This window comes from Schistocerca nitens, chromosome 2 (genome assembly GCF_023898315.1).
Source record: "Schistocerca nitens isolate TAMUIC-IGC-003100 chromosome 2, iqSchNite1.1, whole genome shotgun sequence".
NCBI classification, from domain to species: domain Eukaryota; kingdom Metazoa; phylum Arthropoda; class Insecta; order Orthoptera; family Acrididae; genus Schistocerca; species Schistocerca nitens.
The window spans coordinates 241647292-241668272 of record NC_064615.1 but is presented as its reverse complement, the minus strand read 5'-3'; the positions used below and the strand labels follow the sequence as shown (position 1 = coordinate 241668272).

Below are 20981 nucleotides of genomic sequence, written 5' to 3'. Positions count from 1 at the left end.
CTTGACTAGAAGAAGGGATCAGTTGGTAGGACATGTTTTGAGGCATCAAGGGATCACAAATTTAGCATTGGAGGGCAGCGTGGAGGCTAAAAATCGTAGAGGGAGACCAAGAGATGAATACACTAAGCAGATTCAGAAGGATGTAGGTTGCAGTAGGTACTGGGAGATGAAGAAGCTTGCACAGGATAGAGTAGCATGGAGAGCTGCATCAAACCAGTCTCAGGACTGAAGACCACAACAACAACAACAACAACAACAACAACAACTGCCCGACGTGTAATATTACAATGTAATGGAACATCTATGCATATGAAGAAATGTGTCTGTGTGTGTGTGTGTGTGTTCAAATGTCTGTGAATTTCTAAGGGACTAAACTGCTTAGGTCATCGGTCCCTAGACTTACAAAGTACTTAAACTAACTTAAACTAAGAACAACACGCACACCCGTGCGCCAGGGAGGATTCGAACATCCGACGGGATGTGTGTGTGTGTGTGTGTGTGTGTGTGTGTGTGTGTGTGTGTGTGTGTTTGTAGTTTCTACAAATCTACAGTTTTATTCCGATCTTGATGAAATTTTACACAATTTATTTTCAAGAGAAGAGGAAGGTCACTGTCTACATAAGATTTCGCTATATTTTTCGAAATATAATAAGGGAAAGGTTGTTACGGAAAATCTTTAAAAGTTCTTGGTAGATTTACTTCAAATTTGTACATTGAGATGAAGTAATAAACAAAATTAATAGAAATTAAATGCCTAACAAACGAAATATATCGTAGCAAACGGCCTGTAATTCCTGTCGCGAGAATAAATTACAGCGACAATACCCGTCCTGGATGTAGTAGCATCAGACATCACTAGATCGTGGAACGAGGAAAGAGTTCGCGAATTTGACAGAAACTTGATTGGAAATTCTTGTTTATTGATTAGGTGTCGTTTTTGCATATGATATAAAGCCTAGAAAATATTTTTACATCTTGTTTCACAGTGATTTTTATTATTTATTTATTATTAAAACCCCTTACCAACGATAAGGCAGCTCGTGGATATAGTTCCAACAAACGTCACTAGATAGCGGGCCGATCAAAATATCGAGCAGAACCTGAGATTTCTCGAACTGTGGCGTTAACTGTTCGAACAGTTCGGGTCTTGCTCAAACACAGACCCATTTGAAACAGTGAACACTGAGCTGAAACAATTGAAGACGAATGCTCCAAAAAACTAATGAGATGCTTATCGCAAACGTAATAACAAATGGCGCAAATAATCATCTTTACATACAGTAAAGACGTATTCATTCGTCGCATACCGTTAACACCTACTGATTCAGAAATGCCCTTTGATTTAGTTCGATTCCAGTTTCCCTTGGGGCTTGTATTCGCTGTGAATATCAATAAGGCACAGGGTCAATCACTTTGCGTGGCAACTGCCGGGGCGCCACGCGGGGTAGCTGTGTGGTCTTGGGCGCCTTGCCATGGTTCGCGCGGCTCTCCCTGTCGGAGGTTCGAGTCCTCCCTCGAGCTTGTGTGTGTGTGTGTGTGTGTGTGTGTGTGTGTGTGGTGTTCTTAGCGTAAGTTAGATTAAGTAGTGTGTAAGCCTAGGGACCGATGACCTCGGCAGTTTGATCCCATAAGAATTTACCACCACCACCAGCTGCCGGACACTGCAGCTAATGATAAATAAATAAATAAATAAATAAGATCCAAACACGTCGTTTCTTGCCGACACTTTGTGAGTGTGGCTGGTTAGAATTTATCGAGTGCGGCAGGTTATAGCACCGCAAAGGATTGCCACTTTGCGTTGCCCTGCTCGAACTGCCCAGTGAAGCAGGCGTTACAGCGGCAACCCACACGCGTGCTGAAATGTGGCCTCCGGCAGAAGATGCGTCTCTACTCACCCTCCTCGACGGCTTCGTCCAGCAGCACAGGATTCCCGGTGGCGCTGAGCAGCTCGCCGTTGCTGTCGAATGTGGCCACAAGGTATCCCAGATACTTGGTGTATGCCATCGCCTGCACGATGGCCACCTTGTGGCCGCTCTCTTGCGTCACCATCACCGGGTACACGTCTTCGGCGGTGTCATTGTCCGGAGGAGTCCCTGACGTCACGAAAGTTTACCCATTATAAAAACGTCATATTACCGCCTTGGTGATAAAGTAGTTTATTTACTCAAGATGTTTAACATGTATGATCATCATCATTTTCACGAAAGTATTCACGGCATGGTGATTACAGTTTTATCACGAATGTGTACACTCAGTCGCACAGTTTTTATAGACTGACGATGTAATTTATATTACGATACGACAGTTGTACCCAACCGTGCAATCAGACATTACTTGGTATCCCCGCCCTCCCCCACATTATCAACAACTTTAGCACCTAACTAACTGTGCAATGAAAGACTTTTCTTGGAACACTTTTATTTTTAAAATAGTGAAAGATGAATGATATTTAGTTTGCCTGTGTGTGTGTTAGAATGAATGAAGAAGGAATTCGTTGTGTATCGCAAGTGCTACCCTCAACTCTACCTCAGAGAAGAAAGCTAACTATTCACAGTGAGGGTAGTCACTTGTTACAGAACATACTTCCCCTGCGTTACTCTCTCCATTGCGGCACTCGCTTGACCTGCGCGGTGCAACCCCATTTAAAATTGAACAAGTCCACATGTGTGCACTATACCTTCCTTTTGTGAATCACTTCATTGCTGTACTCCTTACTTCTTCAATGGTAGAAACTGGATGACTTCATCTTTTTGTCTAACCACTCTAACAGTAATAACAATAACAAAAATAAAATTGTGTACAGCACTATACTAGCCCTTTTGTACTTAATACTGTATCGAGCCGCCAATTAATTCATTTATCTGTTTCGAAGCGAGTAATGAAACAATTTCTGGACTACCACAGGTAATATCTACAACTTGGAGAAGACATTTTCTTGACGTATTAATGGCATTTGTTACGTATATGACTCACTTTTATCATCAGCGATCTGTGGGACAAAGCACAACATATATGTGTAACGGTGGACTATGTGAGGAACCTGTAACCTACACCGCATTAATGCTACTAACTGAGAAAAACTAACTATTGATAACTTATATAATCAGTATTACAGTCTTACAACATTGTGATAATAGCAATGATCTTATGTAAATAATTTAGTTTCGTGACTGAAACAGAATCGAATAGTTTCGTTTTTATCTCTCCCCTCAGGGGGTAAATACCCCCCAGGTTCGGAGCCACTGCGTTGTGATGACAGCGTAATGCTCACGGTTTTATCACCCGACAATAAAGATTTTATATTTCGCCTAAGATGATTCTGTTAATACTTTTAGGAACCTGATGACGGTCAGGTGACTGAAACTGGTTGTATAAGAGAAGTATTATACCAGCAGCTCAAGGTGGTAATGTGGCATTTTTCAAATACATAAGGGCTGTGGAGTACCGGCCCCTAAAATATATTATTATCCATTTTTATCGTTTATTTTGCACATTTATTCTACTGAGCAGTTTGGATAAAATTTTGGATACTCAGATCTAGAAAGAAAGTTAAAAAAACAGCTATGCAACTTCCTGGCAGATTAAAACTGTGTGCCCGACCGAGACTCGAACTCGGGACCTTTGCCTTTCGCGGGCAAGTGCTCTACCATCTGAGCTACCGAAGTACGACTCACGCCCGGTACTCACAGCTTTACTTCTGCCAGTATCTCGTCTCCTACCTTCCAAACTTTACAGAAGCTCTTCTGCGAACCTTGCAGAACTAGCACTCCTGAAAGAAAGGATACTGCGGAGACATGGCTTAGCCACAGCCTGGGGTATGTTTCCAGAATGAGATTCTCACTCTGCAGCGGAGTGTGCGCTGATATGAAACTTCCTGGCAGATTAAAACTGTGTGCCCAACCGAGACTCGAACTCGGGACCTTTGCCTTTCGCGGGCAAGTGCTCTACCATCTGAACTACCGAAGCACGACTCACGCCCCGTACTGGCAGAAGTAAAGCTGTGAGTACCGGGCGTGAGTCGTGCTTGGATAGCTCAGATGGTAGAGCACTTGCCCGCGAAAGGCAAAGGTCCCGAGTTCGAGTCTCGGTCGGGCACACAGTTTTAATCTGCCAGGAAGTTTCATATCAGCGCACACTCCGCTGCAGAGTGAGAATCTCATTCTGGAAACATCTACGCAGTTTACATTTTTTTTAATAAGTAAAAAAGTAACAATGTAGTTACAACTCCTAAAACGTTGCTAAGTCAGATCGTTTCATTAGTTACAATAGGCCAATTTCAGCAAGTAGACTTCGTCAGGGTAACTGTAAGTAAATGGTACATAATTTTGGTACAATAGTTCTAACATTACAGGCAAATATTAATTATAAAACATTATTATAAAACTTGTTAGCTATGTCATATGGGTTTGACATCCATACGTTATCGTGGTTCTGTCTCTGTCTCTTTGTTTGAAATACACTGCATTGTATTGAGGTGACAAAAGTCATTGGATATCGATATGCCCGTACACAGATTGCAATACTGTCGCGTACTCAAGGTACAAAAGGGCGGTGCATCATGTGAAAAGCTTTCATACGCCATCAAAGCCGCACGACAGGAATTAATAGCCTTTAAACGTGGGTAGGTAGTTGGAGCTAGACGCATGGAATATTCTATTTCGGAAATCGTTTGGGGGAATTCAGTATTCTTAGATATAGAGTGTAAAGAGAGTGCTGACACTTGTGAATGTCAAGCATTATCTCTCATCACGGACGACGCAGCGGCTGACGGCGTTTACTTAACGACAGAGAGCAGCGGCGTTTGTTTAGAGTGGTCAGCGCTAACGGACATGCAATACTGCGTGAAATAACGGCAGAAATCACTGTGGGACGTACGACGAACTTATCCATCAGACAAGTGAGGCGAAATGTTGCGTTAATAGGCTATGGCACCAGACGATAATAGCACGTCATTGTCTGCAGCCCCTGTCCTGGGCTCGTGACCATATCGGTTGCAACCCAGACAACTGGAAAACCGTGGCCTGGTCAGAGGGGTTCAGATTCCACTTGGTAAGAGCTGATGGTAAGGTTCGAGTGTTGTGCAGACCCCACGAAGCCGTATACAGAGGTTGTCAACAAGGCCATGTGCCAACTGGGTGGTGAATCCATAATGGTGTGGCCTGTGTTTACATGGAATGGACTGGATCTTCTCGTCGAGCTGAGCCGGCCGCAGTGGCCGAGCGGTTCTAGGCGCTTCAGTCCGGAACCACGCTGCTGCTACGGTCACAGGTTCGAATCCTGGCTCGGACATGGATGTGTGTGATGTCGTTAGGTTAGTTAGGTTTAGGTAGTTCTAAGTCTAGGGGACTGATGACCTCAGATGTTAAGTCCCATAGTTTATTTGCGCCACAGGACCAAGTCCACTCCATCGAAACACAATCCATCCCATTATGGAGCCAATAACAGCTTGCACAGTGCCTTGTTGACAACCAGGATCCACGACTTCGTTGGGTCTGCGCTGCCCTCGAACACTACCATCAGCTCTTACCAACTGAAGTCGAGACTCACCTGAGCAGGTCACGGTTTTCCAGTCGTCTAGCGGCCAACCGATGTGGTCACGACCACAGAAGAGGCGCTGCAGGCGATTGTGTGCTGTTAACAAAGGTACTCGCGTCGGTCATTTGCTGCCTTAGCTCTTGAACGCCCTGTCCTGACGGATTCGTACGTCGTACGTCCCATACTGATTTCCGCGGTTTTTTCACGCAGTTTTGATTCTCTGTTAGTACTGACAACTCTAAGCAAACGCCGCTACCATCGGTAGCTATTAAGTAAAGGCTGTCTGCCACTGAGTTTTCCGTGATTAGAATTTTACTATTTTGTATTCACCAAACCACTCACCCTTTCAACCCACGAAGCTACATTTCGTTTCCTGTACCTCTTTCTTTATGTGTCAGGCTGCGTACACTGAGGTGACACAAAGTCATGGGATAGCGATATGCACATTTGAAGGTGGCAGTGATGTCGTGTACTCTAAGCAAACGCCGCTACCATCGGTAGTTATTAAGTAAAGGCTGTCAGCCACAGAGTTTTCCGTGATTAGAGTTAATACCTGAAATTTGCTATTCTCGGCACAGTCTTGACTTAATGGACCTCGGAATAATGAGTTCCCAAGCGATTTCAGAAATGGAATGTCCCATGCGTGTTGCTGTAACTACCATTCCGCGTTCAAAGTCTATTAACTTCCGTCTTGAGGCCATAATGACGTCGGAAACCGTTTCGTATGAATCACCTGAGTACGAAAGACAGCTCCGCCAATGCACTGCCCTTCCATGCCTCGTGTTCGCGACACTGCAACCATCTGTCTACGTGCATGTCGCTATCCCATGAATTTTGTCATCTCAGTGTATCGCCCCTACACCACGGGAAGCTAGTAGCAGCCGGACTAAGGAATTACCGTCCCATAATAGGCTGCCTGTAACACAACAAAAACGGCTGCGTTTGAAGTGCTGCCATGCGTGGGAAGCAGAGCCTCCTGACCAATGGCATCACATCAGCGACGAGTCACAATTCTCTCCACCACAGGATGATCATCGTCGGCGAGTATGGCGATGACATGAAGAGGTGTCCCATCCCTACAATGTTTTGGAGAAGCACAGTGGTTTGGTAGCCACTGCATATATATTTGGGCCACGGCTGGTAGTGACTGAGATAACAGAACGTCACAGACATCCTGCGACAGTATCATGATGCAATTTTTCAACAGGGCAATTTTCATACAGAAATGGAAATATGTCTGTGAACTGTCTGTGTGATTTTGAGGTGCTCTTTAGAACTATCGCTGATGGAACATGGAGCATCTCCGACATCAACCCCATCGCTGCGGCAGTATCCACGATATCAAGGACCGGTTGCAACAGCTGTTGGGCCAGTTTGCCTCAGAAGTGGGCTACAACGGCTCTATAACATCCTTCACAACCTAATCAGTGCATGCCTCCAGGCCAGAGCGGGTGCAACGTCATACTATTGAATGGGCTCATACTGCCTAGTTCTTAGCGCATTTGCTTATTTTGTAATCACCAAAATAGAATCCCTCACCCTTTCAACCCACGAAGTAACATTTCGTTTCCTGTGCCTCTTCTGTGGGAAAACTTCTTTGTGTGTCAGGCTGTGTACACTGAGGTGACATAGTCATGGGACAGCGATTGGCGTAAATGCAGGTGGCAGTAATGTGGTGTACACAATGTATTAAAGGACAGTGCACTGGCGAAGCTGTCATTTGTACTCAAGGTGAAAAGGTTTCCTACATGATTATATTCTCACGACGGGAATTAACATACTTTGAACATGGAAAGTTAGTTGGTGCTAGACGCATGGGTCATTCCGTTTCGAAAGTCGTTAGGGAATTCAGTATTCGGACAACCTCAGTGTCATGTGTGTGCCGAGAATACTGAATTTCTGGCATTACCTCTCACTACGGGCAACGCAGTGACCGAGGGCCGTCACTTAAAGACCGAGAATAGCGGCATTTGCGCAGAGTTGTCAGTGCTAACAGACAAGCAACACCGCGCAGAAACAAATGTGGGACATACAACGAACTGATCCGTTAGCGCAGTGCGGCGATATTTGGCTTTACTGGGCTGCGGCAGCAGACGACCGACGCGACTGCCTTTGCTAACACAAAAGAAGACGAAGTAAATATTCCAGGATTCGAATCGAGAACAGCTGACAGCATGAGTAACGTAGAAGTAATTATCCTCGGAGCAGTGAAGCAACTCGAATCACTTAATAAAAGCAAGTCGCCAGGTCCAGACTGTTTACTAATTACGTTCCTTTCGGAGTATGCTGATGCATTTGCCCCGTACTTAACAATCATATACAACCGTTCGCTCGACGAAAGATCCGCACCCAAAGACTGGAAAGTTGCACAGGTCACACCAATATTCAAGAAAGGTAGTAGGAGTAATCCACTAAATTACAGGGCCAGGGCCATATCGTTAATTTCGATATGCAGCAGGATTTTAGAACATATATTGTTTTCGAACATTATGAATTATCTCGAAGGAAACGGTCTAGTGACACACAGTCAATATGGGTTTAGAAAACATCGTTCCTGTGAAACACAACCAGCTCTTTATTCACATGAAGTGCTGAGTGCTATTGACAAGGGATTTCAGATCGATTCCGTATTCCTTGATTTCCGGAAGTCTTTTGACACTGTACCACACAAGCGGCTCGTAGTGAAATTGCGTGCTTACGGAATATCGTCTCAGTTACGTGACTGGATTTGCGATTTCCTGTCAGAGAGGTCACAGTTCGTAGTAACTGAAGAAAAGTCATCGAGTGAAACAGAAGTGATCTCTGGCGTTCCCCAAGGTAGTGTTATAGGCCCTTTGCTGTTCCTTATCTATATAAACTATTTGGGAGACAATTTCAGCAGCCGTCTTCGGTTGTTTGCTGATGATGCTGTCGTTTATCGACTAATAAAGTCATCAGAAGATCAAAACAAACTGCAAAACAATTCAGAAAAAATATCTGAATGGAGCGAAAAGTGGCAGTTGACCCTAAATAACGAAAAGTGTGAGGTCATCTACATGAGTGCTAAAAGGAACTCGTTAAACTTCGGTTACACGATAAATCACTCTAATCTAAAAGCCGTAAATTCAACTAAATACCTAGGTATTAGAATTACAAATAACTTAAATTGGAAACAATACATAGAAAATGTTGTGGGGAAGGCTAACCAAAGACTGCGTTTTATTGGCAGGAAACTTAGAAAATGTAACAGACCTACTAAGGAGACTGCCTACATTAAGCTTGTCCGTCTTCTTTTAGAATACTGCTGCGCGGTGTAGGATCTTTCCCAGATAGGACTGTCGGAGTACATCGAAAAAGTTCAAAGAAAGGCAGCACGTTTTGTATTATCGCGAAATATGGGAGAGAGTGTCACAGAAATGATACAGGATATGGGCTGAAAATCATTAAAAGAAAGGCGTTTTTCGTTGCGACGGAATCTCCTCACGAAATTCCAAATCACCAACTTTCTCCTCCGAATGCGAAAATATTTTGTTGACACCAACCTACATAGGAATCAACGATCACCGCGATAAAATAAGGGAAATCAGAGCTGGTACGGAGAGATATAGGTGTTCATTCTTCCCGCGCGCTATGCGAGATTGTAATAATAGAGAATTGTGCAGGTGGTTCGATGAACCCTCTGCCAGGCACTTAAATGTGATTTGCAGAGAATCCATGTAGATGTAGATGTAGCACAACATAACCTCCAGCGCATATCCTGGGCTTGGGTTGGACCTTACACGACTGGAGAACCATGGCTTCGTCGGGTGACTCCCGATTTCAGTTGATATGAGCTAATAATTGGGTTCGAGCGCGGCGCACACTGCGCGAAGCCATGGATCCAAGTTGTCAAAAAGGCTCTGTGCAAGCTGGTGGTGACTCCATAGTTGTGTGGGCTGTGTTTACATGGAATGGACTGGGTGCTCTGGTCCAAGTGAACCGATCATTGACTGGAAATGTTTATGTTCGCTCACTTGTCGACTACTTGCAGCCAAACAAGAACTGTTATGAATGACAATGCGCAATGTCACCGGGCCACAAGAAGAACATTCTGGACAATTAGAGTGAATGGTCTGACCTCTCAGATAGTCTGACACGAATCCCATCGAACATTTATGGGACATAATCGAGAGCTCAGTTCGTACACAAATTCCTTCACCGGCAACAATTTCACAATTATGGACGGCTATAGACGTAGCATGACTAAACTTTTTCTGCAGGGTACCTCCAATGACTTGTTGAGCCCATACCACGTCGAGTTGCTGCGCTACGCCGGGAAAAGGAGATGCGACACGCTATTAGGAGGCAGCCCTTGCCTTTTGTCACCTCACTATATATTCCTTCACAGGTATGCCCCAGTGTAAGTATTTGTAATTGTACACTCCTGGAAATTGAAATAAGAACACCGTGAATTCGTTCTCCCAGGAAGGGGAAACTTTATTGACACATTCCTGGGGTCAGATACATCACATGATCACACTGACGGAACCACAGGCACATAGACACAGGCAACAGAGCATGCACAATGTCGGCACTAGTACAGTGTATATCCACCTTTCGCAGCAATGCAGGCTGCTATTCTCCCATGGAGACGATCGTAGAGATGCTGGATGTAGTCCTGTGGAACGGCTTGCCATGCCATTTCCACCTGGCGCCTCAGTTGGACCAGCGTTCGTGCTGGACGTGCAGACCGCGTGAGACGACGCTTCATCCAGTCCCAAACATGCTCAATGGGGGACAGATCCGGAGATCTTGCTGGCCAGGGTAGTTGACTTACACCTTCTAGAGCACGTTGGGTGGCACGGGACACATGCGGACGTGCATTGTCCTGTTGGAACAGCAAGTTCCCTTGCCGGTCTAGGAATGGTAGAACGATGGGTTCGATGACGGTTTGGATGTACCGTGCACTATTCAGTGTCCCCTCGACGATCACCAGTGGTGTACGGCCAGTGTAGGAGATCGCTCCCCACACCATGATGCCGGGTGTTGGCCCTGTGTGCCTCGGTCGTATGCAGTCCTGATTGTGGCGCTCACCTGCTCGGCGCCAAACACGCATACGACCATCATTGGCACCAAGGCAGAAGCGACTCTCATCGCTGAAGACGACACGTCTCCATTCGTCCCTCCATTCACGCCTGTCGCGACACCACTGGAGGCGGGCTGCACGATGTTGGGGCGTGAGCGGAAGTCGGCCTAACGGTGTGCGGGACCGTAGCCCAGCTTCATGGAGACGGTTGCGAATGGTCCTCGCCGATACCCCAGGAGCAACAGTGTCCCTAATTTGCTGGGAAGTGGCTGTGCGGTCCCCTACGGCACTGCGTAGGATCCTACGGTCTTGGCGTGCATCCGTGCGTCGCTGCGGTCTGGTCCCAGGTCGACGGGCACGTGCACCTTCCGCCGACCACTGGCGACAACATCGATGTACTGTGGAGACCTCACGCCCCACGTGTTGAGCAATTCGGCGGTACGTCCACCCGGCCTCCCGCATGCCCACTATACGCCCTCGCTCAAAGTCCGTCAACTGCACATACGGTTCACGTCCACGCTGTCGCGGCATGCTACCAGTGTTAAAGACTGCGATGGAGCTCCGTATGCCACGGCAAACTGGCTGACACTGACGGCGGCGGTGCACAAATGCTGCGCAGCTAGCGCCATTCGACGGCCAACACCGCGGTTCCTGGTGTGTCCGCTGTGCCGTGCGTGTGATCATTGCTTGTACAGCCCTCTCGCAGTGTCTGGAGCAAGTATGGTGGGTCTGACACACCGGTGTCAATGTGTTCTTTTTTCCATTTCCAGGAGTGTATAATCGACGAAAGTCAATATGTTTGTGAAAAGTGTTATATGCAAACTGTGTCACATGTACCGTTCATTTTTAAAAACATTGTTATTTCTGTAAGAACGCTGTAGCGTCTAGCACACAGTGCCACTTGCAGTAAGTCACCTGTGTAGAGCAGCGTGTGGGAGTGTCCGCCCACGATGATGTCCACGTCTGCGACCTTGGCGGCCACCTGGCGATCCACGTCGAGTCCACTGTGGGACAGACCGATGATGATATCGACGCCGTCCTCTTTCAGTCGCTTGGCTTCCTCCGCCAGGCTTTCCGCTTCATCCAGAAAGATCAACTTTTCCGTGCTGGCAATATCCTGTGGGTGAAGAGAACTTTATAATATGCCAGTAATCTCACGAAATAAGCGTCAAACGAAAAAACTACAAAGAACTAAACTTGTCTAGCTTGAAGGGGGAAATCAGAGGGCGTTATGGTTGGCCCGCTAGATGGCGCTGCCATAGGTCAAACGGATATCAACTGCGTTTCTTAAAATAGGAACCCTCATTTTTATTACATATTCGTGTAGTACGTAAAGAAATATGAACGTTTTAGTTGGACCACTTTTCTCGCTTTGTGATAGATGGCGCTATAATAGTCACAAACATATGGGTCACAATTTTAGACCAACAGTTGGTAACAGGTAGGTTTTTTAAATTAAAATACAGAACGTAGGTACGTTTGAACATTTTATTTCGGTTGTTTCAATGTGATACATGTACCTTCGTGAACTTATCATTTCTGAGAATGCATGCAGTTACAGCGTGATTAACTGTAAATACCACATTAATGACATAACTGCTCAAAATGATGTCCGTCAACCTCAATGCATTTGGCAATACGTGTAACGACATTCCTCTCAACAGCGAGTAGTTCGCCTTCCGTAATGTTCGCACATGCATTGACAATGCGCTGATGCATATTGTCAGGCGTTGTCGGTGGATCACAATAGCAAATATCCTTCAACTTTCCCCACAGAAAGAAATCCGCGGACATCAGATCCGGTGATCGTGCGGGTCATGGTATGGAGCTTCGACGACCAATCCACCTGTCATGAAATATGCTATTCAATACCGTTTCAACCGCACGCGAGCAATGTGCCAGACATCCATCATGTTGGAAGTACATCGCCATTCTGTCATGCAGTGAAACATCTTGTAATAACATTACGTAGGAAATCAGCATACATTGCACCGTTTAGATTGCCATCGATAAAATCGGGGCCAATTATCCTTACTCACGTAATGCCGCACCATACATTAACCCGCCAAGGTCTCTGATGTTCCACTTGTCGCAGCCATCGTGGATTTTCCGTTGCCCAATAGTGCATATTATGCAGGTTCACGTTACCGCTGTTGGTGAATGACGCTTCGTCACTAAATAGAACGCGTGCAAAAAATCTGTCATCGTCCCATAATTTCTCTTGTACCCAGTGGCAGAACTGTACACGACGTTCAAAGTCGTCGCCATGCAATTCCTGGTGCATAGAAATATGGTACGGGTGCAATCGATGTTGATGTAGCATTTTCAACACCGTCGTTTTTGAGATTCCCGATTCTCGCGCAATTTGTCTGCTACTGATGTGCGGATTAGCCGCGACAGCAGCTAAAACACCTACTTGGGCATCATCATTTGTTGCAGGTCGTGGTTGACGTTTCACATGAGGCTGAACACTTCCTATTTCATTAAATAACGTAACTATCATCAAACGGTCCGGACACTTGGATGATGTCGTCCAGGATACCGAGCAGCATACATAGCACACGCCCGTTGGGCATTTTGATCACAATAGCCATACATCAACACGATATCGACCTTTTCCGCAATTGGTAAACGCTATCACGAAGCAAATACCGTCCGCACTGGCGGAATGTTCCGTGATACCACGTACTTATACGTTTGTGACGACTACAGCGCCATCTATCACAAAGCGAAAAAAGTGGTCCAACTAAACCATTCATATTTCTTTACGTACTACACGAATATGTAATAAAAATGGGGGTTCCTATTTTGAAAAGCACAGTTGAATCCGTTTGACCTATGGCAGCACCATCTAGCGGACCAACCATAGCGCCATCTGGTTTCCCCCTTCAAGCTAGACGAGTTTCGTTCTTTGTAGTTTTTTCGTTTGACGCTTATTTCGTGAAATATGTGGCCCGGTCACTATCAATGGACCACCCTTAATATTAAACAGCAAAACGATGACCTGGTATCATTTAAAGGTTGCTTATCTGACGGCTACAAGGCAACAATAATTTGACTTTTACTACTTCACGTAATTATTGGATGAATTAAAAAATTGAAAATGTTGCCATAATCCACTCTTAAGAGGTATTACTCTTACTTTAAAGGTTTAACACAATTGGCCAATTGCAGTATTAAAGCGAGAAACTATGTATATATCAGGAGGCAACATAACTCGTGGCATGCAAATTACGCAGAACATATTCATCTGGTGTTTTATCATGAGAGCACTTAACAACCTCCGATAAACTTCAAACACCACTTCCAACTTTGCTTACAGTCACAAAATGTTACAAATGGCTCTGAGCACTATGGGACTTAACTTCTGAGGTCATCACTCCCCTAGAACTAAGAACTACTTAAACCTAACTAACCTAAGGACATCACACACATCCATGCTCGAGGCAGGATGCGAACCTGCGACATTAGCGGTCGCGCTGTTCCAGACTGTAGCGTCTAGAACCACTCGGCCACCCCGGCCGGCGCTTACAGTCACACAAATTAGCGAAAGGGGAACAGTTTATCGCTTACTAAATGTTCTTTTTCATGCGGTAAACCTTCACCGTCAAGCATGACGTTTTAATTTATTATTTCGTTATCAGTAACCCAATTCGGTACCCATTTTGCACACCGTATCTACATATGACACTGAAGCTGAAATCTGTCATTTTACACAACATAATTTTAGAGAAAATCTAAATTTTCAGCAAAATGTAAACGTTTATCAATATCGGTTGTATAAATGTATACATAAATTAAAGAACTCTCTTGGGATTTCTTCTGTGACTCTACTATATTAGGCCTATGATTTCCGAGTTCAAAAAAATAAAGTTGACTGTAATTATAATTGATATTATAATTTGTACAGAAATCTGAGATACCCTACCACTGATGCATTTGGCAAAGAATTTATATAACTTATCGTTTGTAACGGAATTGCTGTTACTATTTCCCATTATTTCATCCTCCCGAACATCGGTAGCCACTGTGTGAGTGATAATCTGAAACTAACGAAACCAACACAGAATTTTACGCCTTCAACCATAAATGATTATATGCTTAACATCAAATATTTAACACATTACTTCATTTGTAAAGTTTTATAGGTGGGAGATCGATTCTTTAAAGAATCGGCGATGGGGGTGGCGGCGATGGGAGAGATTTACTGCTAGTCATCTAATATGTGCAAACATATCGATGAGATATAGTCATTCCCTGATGTCTTACCAGATGTCCTATCGTCCTGCCCCTTCTCCTTGTCAGTGTTTTCCACATATTCCGTTCCTCTTCGACTCTGCGCAGAATCTCGGCATTCCTTACCTTATCAATCCACCTAATTTTCAGCATTCGTCTGAAGCACCACATATAAAATGCTTCGATTCTCTTATGTTCCTATTTCTTCACAGTCCCTGTTTCACTACCATGCAATGCTGTGCCCCAAACGTACATTCTTCCTCAAATTAAGGACAATATTTGATATTCGTAGATTTCCCTTGACCAGGAATGCCCCTTCTGCCAGTGCTCCTCTGCTTTTGATGTCCTCCTTGCTCCACCTGTCATTGGTTGTTTGCTCCCTAGATAGTAGAATTCCTTATCTTCATCTACTTCGTGACCTTCAATCCTGATGTTAAGTTTCTCGCTGTTCTCATTTCTGCTACTTCTCAATACTTTCGTCTTTCTTCGATTTACTCGCAGTCCATATTCTGTACTCATTAGACTGTTGATACCATTCAGCAGATCATGTCATTCTTCTTCACTTTCACCCAGGATAGCAATGTCATCAGCTATCGTATCACTGATATCCTTTAACCTTGAATTTTAATCCCACTCCTGAACCATTCTTTTATTTCCATCATTGCTTCTTCAGTGTACAGATTGAACAATAAGGGCGAAAAACTGCGTCCCTGTCTTACACCCTTTCTAATCCGAGCGCTTCGTTCTTAGTCGTCCGCAATTATTATTCTCTCTTGGCTCTTGTATATATTCTACATTACCGTCTCTCCCTATAGCTTACCCCTATTTTTCTCAGAATTTCGAACATCTTGCACCATTTTACATTGTCGAACGCTTTTTCTACGTCGACAAATCCTATGGTCGTGTCTTGTTTTTTCTTTAGTCTTGCTTCCATTATCAGCCGCAACGTCAGAATTGCCTCTCTGGTGCCTTTGCCTTTCCTGAAGCCCAACTAATCGTCATCTAACATATCGTCAATTTTCTTTTCCATTCTTCTGTATATTATTCTTGTCAGCAACATGGTGGCGTGAGCTGTTAAGCTGATTCTCGCACTTGTCAGCTCTTGCAGTCTTCGGAATTGTGTGGATTATATTTTTCCGAAAGTCAGATCGTATGTCACTAGACATTCCACACACTAACGTGAATAGTCGTTTTGTTGCTACTTCCCCCAACGATTTTAGAAATTCTGATGGAATGTTATCTATCCCTTCTGTCTTATTTGATCTTAAGTCCTCCGAAGCTCTCTTAAATTCCGATTCTAATACTGGATCCTCTATCTCTTGTAAATCGACTCCTGTTTCTTCTTCTATCACATCAGACAAATCTTCCCCCTCATAGAGGCGTTCAATATACTCTTTACACCCGTCCGCTCTCTCCTGTGCATTTAACAGTAGTATTCCTATTGCACTCTTGATATTACTACCTTTGCTTTTAATTTCACCGAAGGTCGTTTTGACTTTCCTGTATGCTGAGTCAGTCCATCCGTCAATCATTTCTTTTTAGATTTCTTCACGTTTTTCATGCAGCCATTTCGTCTCAGCTTCCCTGCATTTCCTATTTATTTCATTCTTTAGCGACCTGTATTTCTGTATTCCTGAATTTCCTTGCAAATTTTTGTACTTCCTTCTTTCAACGATTAGCTGAAGTACTTTTTATGTTACCCATGGTTACCTTGTTTGTATCTATATTTTTCTCTTCAACTTCTTTGACTGCCCTTTTTAGAGATGTCCATTCCTCTCCCACTGTACTACCTAGTGAGCTGTTCCTCATTGCTGTATCTACAGCCTTAGAGAACTTCAAGCGCGTCTAGTCATCCCTTAGTACTTCCGTATCCCACTTCTTTGCATATTGATTCTCTATGACTAATCTCTTAAACTTCAACCTGCTCTTCATCACTAGTAAATTGTGACCTGAGTCTATATCTGATCCTGGGTAAGCCTTACAGTCCATGATGTAATCTAACTGAAATCTTGTCGTAACACAAAACTTTTTCCAAGTGTACCTCGTTCTCTTGTGATTCTTGAAGAGAATATTCGCTACTACTAGTTGAAATTTATTACAGAACTCAGTTAATCTTTCGTTGAAAATTAGCTGCTGTATTTGTTTGAATTAAGACGGTAGAAATTGGCTAACCCCTTAGAAGATGTAGCGTCTTTAACCACATCGTACTAGGGGTTCAGTCTCACGATCCTTTCCTTCAGTGATATGCAACATTATATTTATGGCTCACAGAAATTCCTTTTGAAGGAATAGGTCTGTCAAATAACTGCGCTACATTAATAGCTTTACTTTAGAATGTTATAGATTTCGTAATTACAAATTCCTTCTTCAGATGTTACCTGCTGGATCATGAACATCCACATCAATTATGACTTGAAACACACTGTTACTTTGGTTCGTGTTCGATAATCACTTGAAGATTCACCGTGTTGTGACAGACTTATTCTGAAGTGTTCGTTTGTTTGTGTGTTTTTTCTTCTTTTCCTCTAATTAATTTCGCCTGTGCCACATAAAATTAGTAGTTTTGTATTGAAACACGTATGTTGTGTAGCGGCGATAGTGAGGCATCATAAAATTTCTGACCAGAGAGCGCGAGAGTTCAGTAGCGAACAGGAGTCTGCCGGTAGTGGTAGCCCAGTGGTTGCGAGTAGCGCGTCGGAGACGACGCAGTCGCGGTCTAGATGCGAGAGAGTTTAGTTGTGTGTGAGCAGTCGGCGGGCGTCGACATCGCACTCTGGTCAAGATTCAGGATGAGGTATATTATTTTAAGTAAGCAGCCCTGCGCTCAGCTAGTAATGTAAATTGACTGTAACTAATTTGTGCAAGAATCGCCCTAATAATAATTTTGTTTTCAATGCATTCTGATAAAGAACCATTTAATTGAACGAACAAATTCCTTACATTTCCTTTAAAGAAAAGTTTCAGTCAGATTTCAAAAAAAAAAAGTACTTGCAATGCATTTCCTCCAAGCCGCGGCCAACAATAAGAGCAGAACTTTGACATGCAGTTATACTGAGGTAAGAAATTAATTCTGATTTCGCACAGGGCCAAAGACTGATATTTCCGTCTATTTGCGTTTCCATTGTCACTGAGATTTTCATTATCATTGAATTGACTTTCATTTTGTGACGAACTTATACTTGGGTCAGATAGCTAATTTTTATTTAATTGTCTTTGTGTTTTAAAATTTCTCTGGGGAGCTTACACTTAGCTCTAGGTCCATTTCCATTTGAGTAAGATTAGACTTTCATGTTTGCGGGGAGGTTACAGTATGTATGTAAGTATTGTACATGCTGCCAGGTCAAACACAAAGGGAAAAGTAGGGGCACCAACAAACCTACACAGGGCATGCGAGAGCTTACTTCTACCAAATGTCGAAGACTCTTCATTCTAGGTAAGATGCTCCGTCCTACCTACCGAGAAAGTCGCAATACAGTCACAAAATTCGTGTGATACCCCATACGACTGTAACTTCACTAACAAAAGTTGGTGTGGAACTAAATGTTTATCAGAAATCAAGAAATATTGTATCTACCCGACTGTCCATAAGTTTTAGGATGTCATGACAGAAAATCCTGTTCCACTCTCATATAAACGAGGGAAAAGTGTTGCTTCTACGGCCCTGTACAACCGCATCCCCATTTTGCTCTGGCGTCCTTAGACGTGATGAACTCTGGGGGCAGCAGAATCGTTTTGCAATCTGTCGCAAATAGTACACGGTCCACATTAATATGTTCTACGTCAGCGTGCAATAATCGCTCGCAGACGGCAGGTGGCAGCACTAACATGGGAGGATATGTGAAGCATGCTGCGGGGGGGTGGTGGGGGGGGGGGGAGAGGAGGAAACAGTGGAGTCGTTGTCGTGATGCGCAAACGGAGCGATTTATGTGAATTCCATAAGGGCTGATCCTTGGCTTTCGGCGCAGGGGTGGAAGCATTTCCGAAACGGCTAAATTTGTAAGCAGTTCGCGTGCCGCTGTGATCAAAGTATACAGCGCATGACAGAATGTCGCTATCGAAAACCGGTACCGAGTCAACTGTAGTGCATCAAGGGGAAAGATGACAGGGGTGAACGATTACCACAGAGGTTTGTACAGGCGAATAGACGCGCAACTGTTGAACAGCCCAGATGAACCAAGGGGCTACCAGCAGTGTCTCCTCAACGACCGTTGAGCGAACTTTGCTGTGTAGGGGCCTCGAATATAAGAGCCTCCGCAGCAGTCACCTGGTTCGTGCAACCATGCTGCCTGCTGTTATCGACGACGAAATCTGGAATTTTCACACTAATACCGCAACTGGACGTCCACTGAGTGGCTACAGGTGGCCTTTTCAGATGCACCATCTTTCAGATGGCCTTTGGCGTTTACGACCCTGCAACAGTCTTCGGAAGGATGCAGGCCGGAGGAGAGAGCGTTATGTTCTGGGGGACTGTTTTCTTGGCATTCCCTGGGTGCTCTCAACATTCTGGGTGACAGAATGTATCAACACAAGTGTGCACTTATACTTTAGGATAGTGTCCACCTCAGCACGATGCCAACTACCATCAGGACAGTGCAATGTGTCATACAGCTCGCAGTGTACGTGCGTGGTTCGAAGGGCACCAGGATGAGTTTACCACATTCCTCTGATCACAGAACCCCCTGAAATTAAATCCAGTTGAGAATCTGTGGGATCGCTACGATCAGGCTGTAACCGCCATGGATCATTAGCGGTGAAACTTAGTACCGTCCAGAATCTCACTGCCTTTCTTCCTGCACGTCCGCGCTGCAAAAGGTGGTTACTCAGCCTTCTGACAGCAGTTAAATTAATGCGACTGGACCGCGTAGCTCTGTACACTTCCTCAACGACGTTTCACAAAATAATCATCCTATTCCCTCGAAAAAGCCTTTTTTTTATCCCTGATAACAAATTACCCAGCACGCGTCTGAATGGCTTCAATCTTTGCTTTAAGGGGCTCCGGAACGCCCTATACTTGCAATGTTAAAATAACGCTTATAAATTACATCTTTCCTCACAAAGTATTTGAGGTAGGAAGTTGAAGTTTTTACAGATTATTTATTGAAATATGGGCTACAACTTAACACAGGGATTTTACAAAATTTTAGTTCAGTTATTAAAGATGATTTTTTTTCAATTGTAATTAAAATTCACAACATTTTTTTTGCAATTTTTTATTTATATATTCAAAAATATACAGTTTTTTGGAAAAAGGCTGTGTTAAATTATGCAGAAGGTACTGTGTAACATTTACTGAAAGTTTGAAACAAATATGTTTGGAAGATCCTTAGAAAACATGTAATTAGTATGAGAAAATAAAAGTTTTGGGAATCGAGCGACAAAGATTGGATTAACTTTTTAGTGCATTCCAGGTCCATAGGATGGATTATCTTCATCCTCTGCAAACTCCTCCTCCAGCTTCCTCTTGTTCCTCCTCCTGTTTACTCTTGCTTGTATTTCTAGACTCTTTACAGCCCTGTCTGCAGCCCGAAGGCGTTCCTTGTCTAAAGCAAGCATCGCTCGTACCATGTTAGAACCTATCTTCATTCCCGTATTTCTATATACCTTGCACCTTACAATGTTGCCATCATTGAAAGTCGCAACAGCATCATACACACCAAAGTGAAGTGTTTCTATTCCAACAAATACAGTCTTGGGGATTCTCGACCATATAACACTATTTACACTTTCATTGGGGTTTTGAGTTTTTCCGTGAACACACTTTTTCAACAGTTCAGGTGCTGCTAAGTCTCTGAAAATAGGTTTTATCACCTCCATTATTGCATGAGGCAGACTATGCTTATGAGTGTACACTTCACCAGTTAGCAATCCTTTGTTATATTTACACCAACTGTCTTCTTCTTTGGGACACAAGCTATGTTGGGGATTTTCATCGTGTTTATTGTTTACAGTAATAACACATACCTTTGGCTTTCCAACATTTCTCCTTTTCTTAAAAGCCTTCGGAGGTTTTCTAATAACTTTACTTTTACTCATTATTATACTTCAACAAAACAGAGACTCAAGAAACTGAATTAATTACGAATATTTTCGAGATAACGACAGAGTAAATAAACATGAAACAATCGACAATCACACCAGCGATATATATTGAACCATCACAGGTTAG

At 43.8% G+C, this 20981-nt stretch overlaps 1 protein-coding gene across 1 annotated transcript in view; it reads right to left on the bottom strand.

Moving 5' to 3' along the window:
- LOC126235961 (apyrase-like) overlaps positions 1-20981 on the bottom strand; it is a 174276-nt gene that overhangs the window by 58322 nt on the left and 94973 nt on the right. Inside the window, exons 3-4 of the mRNA XM_049944933.1 lie at positions 11495-11696; positions 1896-2093 (exon numbers count right to left, since the gene is read on the bottom strand). Coding sequence (XP_049800890.1) covers positions 1896-2093; positions 11495-11696 — 400 coding nt within the window. The remainder of the gene's footprint in view (positions 1-1895; positions 2094-11494; positions 11697-20981) is intronic.